The sequence below is a fragment of the Nomascus leucogenys genome, chromosome X (genome assembly GCF_006542625.1).
Source record: "Nomascus leucogenys isolate Asia chromosome X, Asia_NLE_v1, whole genome shotgun sequence".
Classification (NCBI taxonomy): Eukaryota; Metazoa; Chordata; class Mammalia; order Primates; family Hylobatidae; genus Nomascus; species Nomascus leucogenys.
Window position 1 is genome coordinate 16,752,924 of NC_044406.1, and position 18,064 is coordinate 16,770,987.

The 18,064-nt window shown below is 40.3% G+C and overlaps 1 protein-coding gene and 1 pseudogene across 3 annotated transcripts in view; one reads left to right on the top strand and one right to left on the bottom strand.

The window, feature by feature from the left end:
- SCML2 (Scm polycomb group protein like 2) overlaps positions 1-18,064 on the bottom strand; it is a 116,874-nt gene that overhangs the window by 91,860 nt on the left and 6,950 nt on the right. For all 3 annotated transcript variants that reach the window (XM_030807413.1, XM_030807412.1, XM_030807414.1), the window contains exon 2: positions 2,778-2,823. In XM_030807413.1, coding sequence (XP_030663273.1) covers positions 2,778-2,799 — 22 coding nt within the window. In that variant the 5' untranslated portion in view covers positions 2,800-2,823. The remainder of the gene's footprint in view (positions 1-2,777; positions 2,824-18,064) is intronic.
- LOC115833322 lies at positions 11,549-11,724 on the top strand (annotated as a pseudogene).

Below are 18,064 nucleotides of genomic sequence, written 5' to 3' on the forward strand. Positions count from 1 at the left end.
CAAAAAAAAAAATCAGTGCATCGATAAATCAAAATGAGCTGATCTTTACAATGTTTAAATTAACATGTCCTAGAAATAAAATGGATGCTTTTGAGAGTTCAAAACATAACAGAGAAGCTACAATACAGTGTAATTCAACGGACTGGGCAGAGATTTTCTTGGTGCTAAGCTGAAGAGCTCAAATAACACTGGACCTGGTAACCTCACCAAATCTAAGATGTATCATTTCATCCACATGCATTATAGTATGTATCTCTAAAAGGACTCATTTTTAAAAACTTAAGCATAATACTTTTATTACATCTAAAAAAAATTAACCATAATTCCTTAAAATCATCAAATAAGCAGTGTTCCCCAATTGTCTTAACTATTTTAAGTGTGTATGCTTGATTCAGAACCCAAATAAGTCCACACACATAGCAATGGTTGATATGTCTCTTACATCTCTTTTGATCTACAGGCGTCTTCCTCCTTTCTTCTCGCTTTTATTCTTCCCCTTTACAATTTTTTTGCTGACAATACCAGTTGGTTGGTCCTTTCAAGTTTTCCAGTCTGGATTTTGCTGACTACCTCCCCATAGAGTTGGGTTCCTCTGGTTCTTGTATTTTCTTTAAATTGGTATTCATATTTCAATCCAGAAGAGTCTGGTCAGATTTAAGGTTGGCCTTTTGGTGGGAGAGGAGAGCATAAGATGACTTCATAGGTGGTGGTGTGTATTTCTCACAGGAGGCTCCCAATATCTAGTTATCTCTCTTTTCGTGATGTGAACAGTTGTGGATGGCTATTGCCTAGATCCTTTCGTTTATTAATGGTTGCAAAATGAAGGTATTCTAATTCTATCATTCTTTATTAGCCAGAAAACTTCTATAGAGAGAAGCTTCCATGCTTCAACCATTCAGTTACCTTAAGGCACGGATCACACAGAGAAATCACAATCAGCACTTTATTATTTTCCTGTATTTCTAGTTTTCAAAGTGATGAGCTGGATCTCTAGCATTCTCTACAGATGACCAGTAAGTTTTATTTGTTTTGCTTTTTATTATCATTATGAACTCATGGATTTAAACATACTTGTGTTGCTATTTTACCCTTACTGATGTTCTAATTGTCAAGTGACAAACTTCTTAAAGAAGGATCTAAGAATGATGCCATTCAACGTAACAGATCTACTTACTAGTTATGACTGAGTGACTCTTCAAGATGTGTGAACACTTGAGAGGGATATATGAGCTGCTTTCTGTTTAAATGATTTCAACTGAGTGGTTGAAGAAAGGTAGTTTCTCTATATAGAAATTTTCTGGCCAATAAAGAATGATAGAATACCTTCATTTTACAACTACTAATAAATGAATGGATGTAGGCAATAGCCATCCATGACTTTTTGTGATTTTCACATCACAAAAAGAGATAACTAGGCTGGATGTGATGGCTCACACCTGTAATCCCACCACTTTGGGAGGTCAAGGAGGGAGGATTGCTTGAGGCCAGGAGTTTGAGGCCAACCTGAGCAACACGGCAAGACCCAGTCTCCACAAGTTTTTTTAAAAAATTAGCCAGGTGTGGTGGCACACATCTGCAGCCTCACCTGCTTGGGAGGCCAAGGCAGGAGGATCACTTGAGCCCAGGAGTGTGGGGTTACAGTAAGCTAGGATTATGCCACTGCACTCCAGTCTGAGTAATTTCATCTCTGTAAAAAAATATTTTTTTAAAAAAAGGCCAGGCACGGTGGTTCACGCCTGTAATACCAGCACTTTGAGAGGCCGAGGCGGGAAGATCACTTGAGGTTAGGAATTCGAGAGCAGCCTGGCCAACATGGCGAAACCCTGTCTCTACTAAAAATACAAAAAATTAGCCAGGCGTGGTAGCTCACGTCTGTGGCCCCAGCCTCTCAGAAGGCTAAGGCAAGAAGATCACTTAAGCCCAGGAGGCAGAGATTGCAATGAGCCATGATTGTGCCACTGCCCTCCAGCCTGGGCAACAGAGCAAAACCCTGTCTCAAAAAATAAATAAATAAATAAATAAAAATTTAAAAAAAGACAGAGAGAGATAACTAGATATTAGGAGTCTCCTGTGAGAAATATACAACATCACTTATGAAGTCATCTTATCCTCTCCTCCCTCACCAAAAAGCCAAACTTGAATCTGTACAAAGAAAGTACAAATTTATATTTACTAAATAGTTCTACAGAAAGATTTTTCTAATAGAAAACAAAGTAAAACTGTAAAGGCATGCTTAGCTTCTAGAGAATCTAAGAATCTAGTTAAGAGACTACACTAAACTGATACACTTAAAATTAGAGAACAGCATTTAGTACTCAGCATTCAGCCAGAGGAAAAGTCATGAGAGATACAGTGCTTGAAGGAGAAACAGGATGTAGGAAGGCCAATATGTAAAGAATGTATTATGGGAAGGAAGATACAACACCAAGCTGACTGCAAATGAGTGTGGCATATTCATGGAATAGTGAGCAGACTTCTCATAGAGCAAAACAGGATGAAACATTTTTTAATCGCTCTTTGGATTCTAATCTTGGCTTTGTCACAAACTGTTGTATGACCTTAACCTCCCTAAGTTTCAGTTTTCTCATTTATGTAACTAGCAAGGAAAGACAATGACCTTTAATAGCTATTCAGTTCTAAAATTCAAATTCTAAGCACCTAGCATCTCCTATAAATTTATTTTTTAAAGGCTTTATTTCAAAAGTTCAGTATACCAGAAGATATTCATTCCAAATGAGTAACTAAAAACATTATTACCTTTAACAAGTAAATCTTACCTTCATTCACTGTTTGTCCCATGGTATCCCTATTTGGTGTTGTTTCCTACAAGGAGAAAAACCAGTTAATGCCTCCTTTTAGCATATTACATTTCTGAAGGGTAAATAGCATAAGAAGTCAGTTATAAGGCCAGATCAATTTAATCTGTTTCCCTTGAACAGAAATGATAAGATTTGTATATGCCTAGTTGCCTGGGAATGGAGGAAGAAGGAATTGAGGAGTGACTGCTAAGGGGCATGAGTATGGGTATGAAGTTTCCTTTGTGGGATAATGAAAGTGTCCTAGAATTAGATAGTGGTGATGGTTGTACACCTTGTTGTGAAAATAGTAAAAATCATTGAATTGTATACCTTAAAAGGGTGAGTTTTACGTATGCAAATTTTGATTCAATTTTTAAAATTAATTGAGTAAAAAAGAACAGTTGGTAGGTTAGCAAAGTTAGGATTCAAACTGAGGCCTATTCGAGAAAGCCCACTTCTGCTACATCATGTTGCCAAGAGGTACAAGAATTATGACTGTGTTGGGAAAACCTGTAAGAACTGCAAGAGTCAAGTCTAACAAGAATTATTTGTTAGAAGCCTTGTGTATTTTGAGCCGTAATTCATTAATTCAAACTTTTCCTGCATGTCCTCAATATGCCAGACATTCTGCAGCAAAGATAAATAACAGGCTGTCATTGGCCTCCAAGACCCCAGTCTAGTCAGAAATAAACATGTGAACAAAACACAATATAAGGGCTATAAAAAAATATGTACACGGATAAACCTAATATGGCAAAAGGCTATCTATCCTGCCATTACTTCATGTGCCTGTAGTAAGAACATGATGTTGTGTATAACTGAAGGTCATCTGGCACTTAAAGGAAACCTATGAAGAATACATTCATAGGCTGGGTGCAGTGGCTCATGCCTGTAATCCTAGCACTTTGGGAGGCCAAAGCAGGTGGATTTCTTGAGCCCAGCAGTTCAAGATCAGCCTGAGCAACATGGCAAAACCCCATTTCCGCAAAAAGTAAAAAAAAATTAGCTAAGCATGGTGGCACATGCCTGTAGTCCCAGCTACTTGGGAGGCTGAGGTGGGAGGATCACCTGAGCCTGGGGAGGTCAAGGCTGCAGTGAGGCAAGATTGCACCACTGCACCGCAGCCCGGGCAACAGAGTGAGACCCTGTCTCAAAAAAAAAAAAAAAAAAAAAAAAAGTGGTGGCACACGCCGGAATTCCCAGCTGCTCGGGAGGCTGAGGTACAAGAATCACTTGAGCCTGGGAGGTGGAAGTTGCACTGAGCTGAGATTGCACCACTGCACTCCAGCCTGGGAGACAGAGCAAGACTCTGTCTCCAAAAACAAAAATTCATAAAGCCAGCTAGAGAGCCTTCTGTACCTCTGATTCAACAGACTTACACCCAAGCATCACCTTCCCAAAACCTGCTTCTTCTCCATCTTTCTCTTACACTACTACTTTTCCAGGTACATGGCCTTAATGCCCCAGGTGTGTTTGTTCCTCTTCTTTCATTCACACATTCTATCAGTGGCCAGCATGCACCAGCTCATTTCCCTTTCCCCTGCCATTCACTGGTTTACACTTTCATTGGCCTGTCTTACGTAGTACCATAGTCGCCCAACTCATCTCACCACAGTGTCTTTCCCTACTATAATCTATCCAACACATAATGTCAGATATGGTCTGAGCTGTTTTCTGCCCAAATCACCCTCCTGCTTCACCAATTTCACTATTTATTTGAGGGAAAAAAACTCTTTGTGAGGCATATTTTTAAGGTCCCACCCCACACAATTTCAAAGCCATCTGACACCTACCATCCACAGTAAGCCCAAAAGGACTTTGTTTCAATGACTCATCATGTTGCTCTATCTACATGGGATACCCTTTCCTCCTCTTCTGCTTCTTGAAATACTATCTTTATGCTTTAAGACCTTTATGCTTCAAGGAAACCTCCTTACCATTTACCAATGATGTTGGTGATGTTTACCATTACCAACATCACCAACATCCGTATCCAGGTGCGATCTACTCAAAATATTTGCAGAATTCTTGTTATGTGCTCAGTGCTGTGTGGATAGAAGACAGACAATCTACTACAAAAGTGCTGGAAATCTAGTAGGAGAGACATATTAACAAATTATTGAACAAAACAATAAAATACAGGTTTTAAGAGTGGTAAATGTGGTACTATGTAAGAAGGCAGAAGGCACAATTAACTGGGAATATGAAAGGCGGCTTCTCAAAGGAAGTGGCACTTGAATTGTTTCTTTAAAGATGACAATTTCATGAGCAGAGAAAGAAGAAGAGAGGAATTGCAAGCTGAAGACACAAAATGAGTAGAGACTAAAGAGATCCTGTCTCCTCCACTGGATTACGAAACGCTGGAGATGCTCAGGTTCCCACTGGGCCCTCATCTCCCTCTACAATCTCTCACAGGGGCCATGGCTTCAGGAGCTACCCATACATAGACAACTCACAAAGCATTACCTCCCCCTCCCAGATCACATCTCTGAAAGTTAGAGTGGAATAATCAAGTGGATTGACTGATTAATACTTCCGCTAGGATGTTATCAATTAAAGACTATAGCCCAGTGGCTAAAGAAACAGATAAGAAAGTAAAATATACACAGGGTGTTGAATCTACACAGATGATAAAGCACTGTAATCCAGGTAAGTGAAGGTACTTACCGACTCTCATCAAAGAGCAAAAACCTGTGAATTACATTAAAATGAGTCTTATTAGGCTGGGCACAGTGGCTCATGCCTGTAATCCCAGTACTTTGGGAAGCCGAGGTGGGTGGATCACTTGAGCCCAGGGGTTCGAGACCAGCCTGGGCAACATGGCAAAACCCTATCTCTACAAAAAATTTAAAAATTAGCCAGGTGTGGTGGCACACGCCTGTAGTCTCAGCTATTCAGGAGGCTGAGGTGGGAAAATCACCTGAGCCCAGGAAATCCAGGCTGCAGTAAGCTGTGATTGTGCCACTGTACTCCACTCCACCCTGGGAGTCAGAGTGAGACCCTGCCTCAAAAAATAAATAAATAAATAAATAAATAAATAAATAAATAAAAGAGTCTTATTACTATACAAATGAATTCAGTCCAATAAACTGAGGGATGGGTCAAACACAGAAGATATAACCAGGTTCTCATGTTCTCTCAAATATCTAACCCATAGCTGAATGCTTAACTCAGCTGGTAGCAATTGCTTCCATTGGCTGAATAAGTTATTTTCGTAATCCTGGAAGGAGTGAAAATATGTATAGAGATGATCGAAAATACATACTTGAAGAAAACCTAAATAAATCACCATATTCACAAGTTGGAAGACTCAATATTCTTAAGATGTCAATTCTCCCCAAATTAATCTGCAGAACCAACAAACTGATCATCAAAATCCTCATAGGGTCTTCGGAGAAAGTAATATGCTGATTCTAAAATTTGTATTTTTGAAAATGTAGAAGATTAGAATAGCTAAAACAATCTTCAAAAAGAACAAAGATGAAGAATTTACATCATCTTATTTCAAGACATACTATAAAGCAACAGTAATCAAAACTATGTGACATTGGCATAGGATATACAAATTAAATCAGTGGAAACAGGCTAGGCAGTCCAGAAATAGACCCACAAATATTTGGTCAATTGATTTTCAACTCAGGGAACAAGGTAATCCAATGGGAAAAAGAAAAGTATTTTTAAAAGAATGATCCTGTTGGCCGGGCATGGTGGCTCATGCCTGTAATCCCAGCACTTTGGGAGGCCGAGGCAGATCATGAGGTCAAGAGATCAAGACCATCCTAGCCAACATGGTGAAACTCCGTCTCTACTAAAAATACAAAAATTAGCTGGGCATGGTGGCATGCACCTGTAGTCCCAGCTACTTGGGAGGCTGAGGCAGGAGAAGCGCTTGAATCCGGGATGCGGAGGTTGCAGTGAGCCGAGATCGTGCCACTGCACTCCAGCCTGGCAACAGAGCGAGACTCCGTCTCAAAAAAAAAAAAAAAAAAAAAAAAAAAGTACAGGTACAGTAGCTCATGCCTGTAATCCCAGCACTTTGGGAGGCCGAGGCGGGGGAATCACGAGGTCAGGAGTTCAAGACCATCCTAGCTAAAATGGTGAAACCCCATCTCTACTAAAAAATACAAAAAATCAGCCGGGCATGGTGGCAGGCGCCTGTAGTCCCAGGTACTCTGGAGGCTGAGGCGAGGCAGGAGAATGGTGTGAACCTGGGAGGCGGAGCTTGCAGTGAGCCAAGATCACGCCACTGCACTCCAGCCTGCGCGACAGAGCGAGACTCCGTCTCGAAAAAAAATAATAAATAAATAAAATAAAATAAAATAAGAAAAGAATGGTCCTGTTACTTAAAAGCAGACTTAGATTCGTTGTAAATGTATATCGCAAATTCTAGGGCAACCGCTGAAAAAAAGTGGAAAAAAAAAGAATAATATGCTTACAAAGGAGAGAAAACTGAATCATATTAAATGTTCCATTAAAACCACAAAGGACAGAAAATGTAGAAAACAAAAATAAGAACAAAAAACAAGGGCAAACAGAAAACAGTAATAAATACAGTAGCTATTAATCCAATTATATCAAGAATCACTTTAGGCTGGGTGCCTGTAATTCCAGCACTTTGGGAGGCCAAGGCAGGTGGATCACCTGAGGTCAGGAGTCCAAGACCAGCCTGGCCAACATGGTGAAACCCTGGCTCTACTGAAAATACAAAAATTAGCCAGATGTGGTGATGTGCGCCTGTAGTCACAGCTACTTGGAAGGCTGAGATGGAAGAATCACTTGAACATGGGAGGTGGAGATTGCAGTGAGCCAAGAACACGCCACTCACTGCACTCCGGCCTGGGCGACAGAGCGAGACTGTCTCAAAAAAAAAAAAAAAAAAACCAACTGTACATTGGCTACAAAAAAAAAAAACAACAACACTTTAAATATAAAGACACATATAAACTACAAGTAAAGGGATGGAGAAAGTCCATGCTAATACTAACCAAAAAAAAGGCAGGAATAGCTATACTAATTTCAGACAGAGCAGACTTGAGAGCAAGGAAAGTTATCAGGGATAAAGCCGGGCATTACATAATGATAAAGGAGTCAATACTCAAAAAAGATATGACAATCTTTAATGTGTATACGCCTAACAAGAGAGCATCAAAATATGAGGCAGAAACTGATAGAACTAAAAAAGAAACAGATAAATCCACTATTATAGTAGGAGACTTCAACAACTCTCTATCAGAAATGGACAGATCTAGCAGGCAGAAAATCGGTGAGGACATAGCTGAACTCAACATCATCGGTTGGATATAATTGACATCTAGAGACTACTTCATCCAACAACAGCAGAATACACATTCTTCTCAAGCATAGAACATTCACCGAGATAGAACATATTCTGGGCCATAAAACACACCTTAACACACTTAAAAGAATAGAAACCATACAATATTTCAGTTCTTAGACCACAATGGAATTAAACTGGAAATCCATAACAGAAAGATAGCTGAAAAACTCCCAAATATTTGGAGATTAATCAACACACTTTGAAACAATACATGGGTCAAAGAAGAAAGCTCAAGATAATTTTTTTTAATTCAACTAAATGAAAATGAAAATACAGCTTATCAAAATTTGTCCATTGCAGTGAAAGCAGTACTTAGAAGGAAATTTACAACATTGAATGCATATATTAGAAAAGATGAAAGGGCCAGGCACGGTGGCTCACGCCTGTAATCCCAGCACTTTGGGAGGCCGAGGCGGTAGGATCATTTGAGGCCAGGAACTCGAGACCAGCCTGGTCAACAGGGTGAAACCCCATCTCTACTAAAAATACAAAAATTAGCCGGACATGGTGGCACACGCCTGTAGTCCCAGGTACTCAGGAGGCTGACGCAGGAGAATTGCTCGAACCTGGGAGGCGCAGGCTGAAGTGAGCCAAGATTGCGCCAGTGCACTCCAACCTGGGCAACAAAGGGAGACTCTGTCTCAAAAAAAAAGAAAAAAAGAAAAAAAAAATCCACGCACAAACTGTATGATCTCATTTACATGTGCAATCTAAAATAGTTGAACTCACAGAAGTACAGAGTAGAAGGATGATTACCAGAGGCTGGGGAGGAAGGAGCAAGGAATGGGGAGTTGGTCAAAGTGTAAAAAGTTTAGGTTAGACAGGAGGGGCTGGGTGTGGTGGCTCACATCTATAATCCCAGCACTTGGGAAGGCCAAGGCAGGAGGATCGCTTGAGCCCAGGAGTTGGAGACCAGCCTGGGCAACATGGCAAAACCCCATCTCTACAAAAAAATACAAAAATTAGCCGGGTGTGGTGGCACATGCCTGTAGTCCCAGCTACTCGGGAGGCTGAGGTAGGAGAATCACCCGAGCCTGGGAAGTTGAGGCTGCAGTGAGTCATGATCGTGCCACTGCACCCTAGCCCAGGTGACAGTGTGTGGTGACCCTGTCTCATTAAAAAAAAAAAAGGAAAGAAAATGAGGCAGTGTAGGAACACCCAGCATAGTATCTCAAACAAGTAGAAGCTCAAAGACTGTTCCTTATCCCACCCCATCTGTCCTAATGAAAACTTCCTGAAATTAGTGAGTTTTAGCATTAACATTTAACATTAATCATGTTGTAAAATGAAACTATGTTCCAACTTGGATTTCCAAGCATTACTTGGTTACCCTTCCAAAGTACAGACCAAAGAGTTGTTGCTTAACAAAACAGGAACTCTAAATTAAATCACTCTTATATTAAGCAGAAATAAATAAATGTATATATGTATAACAACCAGACATATCACTATCAAAGAAAGCAGCTGTCATCTACTAATCAGCATTATCAGAAAAGATACATTTTAGCTAAAGCCAAAGGAAAATTGACATCATCTTATGCTGTATGACTTTGAGGTAATTATTCATTAATATATTATTTCCTTTAAGGTAGGTGAGTATTGAAAATAGCTTTTGGGCCGGGCACCATGGTGCATGCCATAATCCCAGCACTTTAGGAGGTCAAAGTAGGAGGATCACTTGAGGCCAGAAATTTGGCACCAGCCTGGACAACACAGCAAGACACCATACTATAGAAAAATAAAATAAAATAATTAGCTGGGCGTCGTGGAGCACACCTATAGTCCCAGCTACCTGGGAGGCTGAGGAGGGAGGATCACTTGAGCCCATGAGTTCAAGGCTGCAGTGAGTTATGATCACACCACCACTTCACTCTAGCCTAGGCAACAGAGACCCCAGCTCTAAAAATAAAAATTAAATTAAAAAGAAGAGAAGGTGGCTTTTGGTCCTTTATGAGCCAAAACATCCTTGTGGACTCCTAGAAACCAGAATTTTCTTTTTCTTTTTACACATTCATCATCATCGAAAATAAATAAATGAGAACACAGATAAGCAAAAAGAAGGGGGAAAGAATCACCTGTAACTCCACCACCAAACTATACCTGTTGTTAACCATCTGGTGTATACCCTTCAAATTTTAAAAAATCATATATGTAAACCCATATACAACATATATTTGAACCACTTTTAAATATATACCACCAAATTCCATATATCCATAATCTTCAAATGAAATTCTCTCTATATAATAAATTCATAAAGCCAACATTTCTTAGCTAAAATGAAATGTACAATGAATAATAAATGCCAGTTCATCCCAAAGGCTGGACACGGTGGCTCATACTTGTAATCCCAGCACTCTGAGAGGCAAGGTGGGAGGATCGCTTGAGCTCAGGCGTTCCAGACCAGCCTGGGCAGCACAGTGAAACCTATCTCTACAAAAAAATACAAAACTTAGCAGGCCATGGTGGCACACACCTGCGATCCCAGCTACTCAGGAAGTTGGGAGGATCGCTTGAGCCTGGGAGGCAGAGGTTGCAGTAAGCTGAGATCACACCACTGCACTCCAGCTTACGCAACAGAGTGAGACCCTATCTCAAAAATCGATAAATAAAAATAAAATGTAAAAAGTTCATTCCTTAAGGAAAATCTCCACTATTCTTAAGATTGATGCTCAGGACAGAAGTTACTGCTTATTTTGCAATCTAACATATGATAAACAAGGCCTGGCGCGGTGGCTCACGCCTGTAATCCCAGCACTTTGGGAAGCCAAGGCGGGCAGATCACTTGAGGTCAGGAGTTCAAGACCAGTCTGGCCAACATGGTGAAACCCCATCTCTACTAAAAATACAAAAATTAGCCAAACGTGATGGCAGGCACCTGTAATCCCAGCTACTCAGGAGGCTGAGGCAGGAGAATTGCTTGAACCCAGGAGACAGAGGCTGCAGTGAGCCAAGATCACTCCACTGCACTCCAGCCTGGGTGACAGAGCAAGACTCTGTCTCAAAAAAAAAAAAAAAAAAAAAAAAAAAATTAAATAAATAAAATGTGATAAACAATAAGGCAGATGAAAATCTATTTACTAGACTCTTAGCATAATTTTTAAGTTCATGACTATATTTATCAAATACTGCTTTTTGATAATGTTTGATCACCAAAACTTTTTGTCATTTCCTATATAATTTTTGTATCTTATGCTTTGCTGTTTTTAAAAAAGGATTAGCAGTCCCAATATAAAAATACACTTAGGGTAAAGTTTTGTTTGTTCGAATTAATAAGAGCAAATACCTAGGCTTTGGGGCTGCCAGCAGGAGTGCCATGGTGAGAGGCACTGGCAGGGAATGCGGAAGTGAGCACTGGTCCCCAGCCCCAGGCCAAGAGCCTTGGTTTGCCCACTAGGATTGTTTTAAGAAAATGGCAGACAAATCAGACATAGGGGAAATCGCCAGCTACAATAAGGCCAAGCTGAAGAAAACGGAGATGCAGGAGAACACCCTGCTGACCAAAGAGGCCATTGAGCAGGAGAAGCGGAGTGAAATTTCCTAAGAGCCTGGAGGATTCCCCACCCCTGTCATCTTCGAGACCCCAGTAGTGATGTGGAGGAAGAATCACCACAAGATGGACACAAGCCACAAGCTGTGCTGTGAACCTGGGCACTCCGTGCTGATGCCACCAGCCTGAGGGTCCCTATCGGTCCAATCAGACTGCCAAATTCTCTGGTTTGCCCCAGGATATTATAGAAAATTATTTGCATGAATAATGAAAACACAGCTCATGGCAAAAAATAAAATAAAATAAAAATGTACTAGTTAGTTGGGAAAAATTTAGTAATTCCCTCCGGGCTTCCTGGTAGATAAAAGCAAAAAAGAAAATACTTGGGTTATATACACACAAATTCAGAAAAAAAAAAAAAGACAAACATTATCCTAGGACCAAATACTAGGAAGAATCTGCGAAGATTCTGATGTAAAAGAATACTGACTAATTTCATAGAAACTATCTTTGACTATAACTTGAGAAAAAATAAAACGTTCTATTGTCCCTCTTAAAATGCATTACACTGTAACTCCCCTGTCTTTCAGTCACAAGGATAGAGGTTATAGATGTAAAAGGAAGAGAAGATTACTATAATCTATTGGTAAATGCTGGATAGCATCAACGGATTCTCAGTTGAATCCTCAGAGTGTCTCAAATAGAAAAATATGGTGGCAATAGATGCAGACAGCACAGCTCTTTCTGGGAAAAATTAGAAGCCTGATGTTCTTTTAGAAACACATTTCCACAGTGGTAGTCTGCAAGGAAAACTGCAAAAAAGCTTATCTTTGCTTTCAGTATACTTTGAACCCGCTTCAGCATTATAAGAAAGACTCAAAAAAGACCCTCAAGTAACTCGCCTTGATACATGGGAGAAAAAAATTTGGTTTTAAAAAAAGTTAAAAGCTTCAGGCTTTTGTTTTTGTTTTTGGCAACATAAAGAGTAGAAGTTGCTTCACTTAATGCATATTAGGAGCAATTCCACTGCGTGAAAAAACATTCAAATATAAGCCTTAAAAAAAAAAAAGGTTAGGTTAACAGTATTTCAGAGTGTCTGACATTGAAATTTCACTTACCAAAAGACCACAGTTGGGCCGGGCGCAGTGGCTCACGCCTGTAATCCCAGCACTCTGGGAGACCAAGGCGGGCAGATCACTTGAGGTCAGGAGTTCAAGGCCAGCCTGGCCAACATGGTGAAACCCCATCTCTACCAAAAATACAAAACTTAGCCAGGCATGGTGGTGAGCGCCTGTAAGCCCAGGTACTCAGGAGGCTGAGGCAGGAGAACTGCTTGAACCCAGGAGGTGGAGGTTGTAGTGAGCCGAGATCATGCCACTGCACTCCAGCCTGGGCAACAGAACAAGACTCCATCTCAAAAAAAAAAAAAAAAAAAAAAAAAAAAAGCCTACAGTTACACTAAATCTAGCAGTTGTATCTAGAAGCTCTGAACAAGTATGGACAATCTTTTACACAACCATTTGTTTTGCATATTGTATCTTGTTACAGAATTAAGAGCTGATAAAAGATCAACAAATGCTTTGAAAAGTCTTGTTTTAAACCATCTTCTCAACACAATTAAACAATGTAAACAGTGATTAATAGTGGAATTATTAAGCCTAAAACTCCCATTACTCTTATCTGATTCTGGAGAAAATTCTACAATCTGTTGAGAAAAACAGTTTTAAAGTACTATTTAGCAAACTAATGGGTCTATAATTCTAAGATTATAGGGCCTTTCCATTATTTGTTTATTTTCTGGGGTTTCTTATTTGGAGGGCTTTTTTCTTTTTCTTTTCTTTTCCCTTTTTCATTTTTTATTTTTTTTCTTTGGTGTGCCCCACCTCCCTTTGTTTGTTTGTTTTGTTTTTAAGATAAGGTAAGCTACACCTTGAGTCTCTAATTAAAGATCACTACCTGAAAAGTAGTGATCTTCAGTAAGGGTAAACATTTTGACAAGGACAGGAACTAAACAAATCTGACAGCAAGAAATCTCCCAGGTTCCACGTTCAGTTCAATTTCACTAGGGAAAAAAAAAAAGAGAGAGAGAGAGATTTCCCAAGGCCTGTTTCAACTTTAGGCCATTGGTCAGATGTTATAAAATGAATGCAACTGTAGAATTTCAACCTGAGAGAACATAAGAATCAACAAAATATGGCCAGGCGCAGTGGTTCACGCCTGTAATCCGGCATTTTGGGAGGCCAACGCGGGTGGATCACGAGGTCAGGAGATCGAGACCATCCTGGCCAACATGGCAAAACCCCGTCTCTACTAAAAAATACAAAAATTAGGCAGGTGTGGTGGCGGGTGCCTGTAATCCCAGCTACTCGGGAGGTTGCGGCAGGGAGAACTGCTTGAACCCGGGAGGTGGAGGTTGCAGTGAGCAGAGATAGCGCCACTGCACTCCAGCCTGGGTGACAGAGCGAGACTCTGTCTCAAAAAAGAAAAAGAAAAGGAAAAAAAAACCTGGGCCGGATTACAATCACACCTGTAATCCCAGCACTATGGGAGGCTGAGGCGAGAGGATTGCTTGAGCTCAGGAGTTCGAGACCAGCCTGAACAACACAGTGAAACCCTGGCTCTATTAAAAAAAAAAAAAAAAAAGAAAGAAAGAAAAGGAAAAAATAATAAAATAAAAATACGAAACCAAACTCTCATTCCCTATGACTCATGGGAAACTTAAAAAATAAAAATTTTTTTAAAAGACCAGGTGCAGTGGCTCATGCCCGTAATGCCAGCACTTTGGGAGGCCAAGGCAGGAGGATAGCTTGAGCCCAGAAGTTCAAGACCAGCCTGGGCAACATAGTGAGACCCTGTCTCTAAAAAAAATAAATAAATAAAATAATAAATACATAAACAACCAAATTCTTGCCATCCAAAATGAGCTCCTCTTCCTCTGCATTTTATTTTAAAAGCATTACAAACCCTCCATCTTTCTGAATTAGAAGTAATCTTTGACTCCCCTCCTCTTCTGTCTTATCAGTTACCAAGTTATTTTGATTCCTCAAGATCAGGAGCTGGTAGTGAAAGAAAAATGATTCAAATCGAGGTTTGTCAAATGCCAAAAGACAAGGCTCCAATACACTGTATGTGCTTTGAAAGGGAGAAATAAGGAGTGACACGGTTTGGTGTCCCTACCCAAATCTCATCTTGAATTGTAGCTCCCATAATTCCCTCATGTTGTGGGAGGGAACCGGTGGGAGATAAAAGAATCATGAGGGTGGTTTCTCCCACACTGTTCTCATGGTAGTGAATAAGTCTCAGGAGATCTGATGGTTTTATAAAGAGAAACACCTTTCACCTGGCTGTCATTCTCTCATCTGCTGCCCTGTAAGACATGCCTTTCACCATGATTGTGAGGCCTCCCCAGCCAGGTAGAACTGTAAGTCCATTAAACCTCTTTTTCTTATAAATTGCCCAGTTTCAGGTATGTCTTTATCAGCAGCGTGAAAACAGACTAATACAAGGAGATATTATAACAGATACCCTAGACAAAATGGATCCATGAGGGCAGGAGAATACAAAAGTTATGTTCCCAGAGATCTAATGATGATGGTGTTGGCAGCAGTGATACTACTACTCAGATCTGTTACTTACTGAGCTCTTGCTATTAATGAATGCCTGGTACCCTATGCTAAGGCTTTTATATATGTGTTTTTTCTTATCTAAAGCTTATTACAAGCCTGCAGAGTAGATACTGTTATTAATGTCCATTAATGTTCATTTGAAAGTTAAGGATATTGAGGCTCAAAGACCTGCCCAAGATCACCCAGCTAGATTTGAATCTAGGTTCATGAATGCTTAACCATTGTGCTAAAACTGCCTTTGTTGTGTTTAACTGTGTAAGTGCCTTTTCTCCCCTGCTAGACAATAAGCTCCTGGGGGCAGTATCACATCTAGTTCTTCTTTATATCCTTCAGAGTAACGAGCACAGTGTCTATCACATACTAGGGCCCCTAAAATGTTTGCTGAATGAGTAAACTCTGCTGTGCTATAGGCTGCTGGTATCTAAACTATATAGAACCAGAATATTGTGGTTTTTAAAAACAATTTCTGTTTTTTTTTGAAACAAGGTCTCTCTGTCACCCAGGCTGGAGTGCAATGGAGTGATCACAGCTCACTGCAACCTCAACCTCCCCGGGCTCAGGTGATCCTCCCACCTCAGCCTCCCTAGTAGCTGGGACTACAGGCACACACGACCATACCTGGCCAATTTTTGTATTTTTTGTAGTGACAGAGTTTTTCCATGTTGCCCAGGCTGGTCTCAAACTCCTGGGCTCAATGAATCCTCTTGCCTCAGCCTCTCAAAGTGCTGGAATTAGAGGTGTGAGCCACCATGCATGGCCTAAAACAATTTTTTGATAAAATTTTTCTTTTATTCTTTGTTTTGAGACAGGGTCTCTGTTGCCCAGGCTGGGGTTCAGTGGCATAATCAGGTCTCACTGCAGCCTGACCTTCCGGGCTTAAGCGACTGTCCTGCCTCAGCACACCCCCTGCACACCCCCAACCCCCGACACACACACACACACACACACACACACACACACACACAAAGTAGCTGGGACTATAGGCATGTGCCAACAAGCTCAGCAACTAATTTTTTTTTTTTTTAATTTTAGTAGAGACGATGGCTCACTAAGTTGCCCATACTAGTCTCAAACTCCTGAGCTCAAATGATCCTCCTGCCTTGGCCTCCCAAAGGGCCGGGATTACAGGCTCACGTAAGCCACAGCGCTCGGCCGAGATTTTTCTTTTGGCTGTCATTGTTCTCTGTTCCTTCCTGCAATATCAAATCAGCTGTCTTAATTTACACACAAGTCTAAGTCAATGGGCCAAGGAGAAAATTCTGTGAGATCTGAGACAATCCCCCACCTCCAATATCTCTTTCTCAGAAGTTGATTGGCCTTTTTTTTTTTACTCTGAATTTTATCTCTTTCTAGGATGTTCATGGTCTCAAAAAGACAGGCTCCTTATAAATGAGTTACCATTATAGAATTCCGTTTATAAATGCCAACTACATAACAGGTATAACTAAAACATGTGCTTTAAACCAATATTCACCAAAAAAAGAAAGGACAAGCCAAGTCCCTATTCACAAAATAATCAACTGAAAAAAATGTTTCATCATATCCCCTTGAGTTTATCAATAGTATAAGAATTTTCAAGGATAAGAGAGATTCACAAATATGTTTGCTGGTGTTTTAAAGAAAATGCTGGAATAAGTGATGGAAGTTATTATATATACACAATTTACCAGAGATTAATTAAATAGCACAGGTAGAAAGGGTTCTTTTCCTTTTAAAATCTATCTTGTTATAAAGACACTACTTTTAGACTTGAATAAACAAAAACGCTCTCCTTTATCGTGAAGGGGAAGGTCTGAGTTAACTGCATAAAACAACACCTTTATGTTTTTAACTTGTAAATAGTTTATTATTTTGTTTCAAGAAGTATTTCACATTTATGCCTAAATGCAAAAAAAAAAACTGATTTAATTAAAATACACTGTAGTTATGTATTTTTTCTTTGACCAAGAGAAGATCTCTCTTTCAACTAAGATTTTGTTTCTGGTAACAGTGATTATCCTAATATAGGATAGAAAAAGTGTATATTCCATTGTATAACCATACATAATTTTGTCGAATTGAACATGAGTCATCACTTTAAGATTCCACAAGTATCTACTCAATTCACTCAATAATCAAATGTCACATTTTCTGACATAGTTATAAAAGTAATCAGAAAAACACTAAACTCTAATATTGTAATTACATTTAAAACTAAAATTCTATCTCTGAATTAAGACTAATCAATATTAAGAAAGAACGAGCCGGGTGCGGTGGCTCACGCCTGTAATCCCAGCACTTTGGAAGGCTGAGGCGGGTGAATCACCTGAGGTCAGGAGTTCAAGACCAGACTGGCCAACATGGTAAAACCCCGTCTCTACCAAAAATACAAAAATTAGCCAGGTGTGGTGGCGGGCACCTGTAGTCCCAGCTACCTGGCAGGCTGAGGCAGAAGAATCGCTTGAATCTGGGAGGTGGAGGTTGCAGTGAGCCAAGATTGTGCCATTGCACCCCAGCCTGAGTGACAAGAGCAAAACTCCATTTCAAAAAAAAAAAAAAAAGAACATTTTTGGGCCAAGCACAGTGGCTCATGCCTGTAATCCCAGCACTCTGGGAGGACGAGGTGGGCAGATCACTTGAGGTCTGAAGTTCGAGACTAGCCTGGCCAACATGGCAAAACCCCGTCTGTGGTGGTACACACCTATAATCTCACCTACCCAGGTGGCTGAGGCATGAAAATTGTTTGAACCTGGGAGGCGGAGGCTGCAGTGAACCGAGATCATGCCACTGCACTCCAGCCTGGGTGACAGAGCAAGACTCTGTCTAAAAAAAA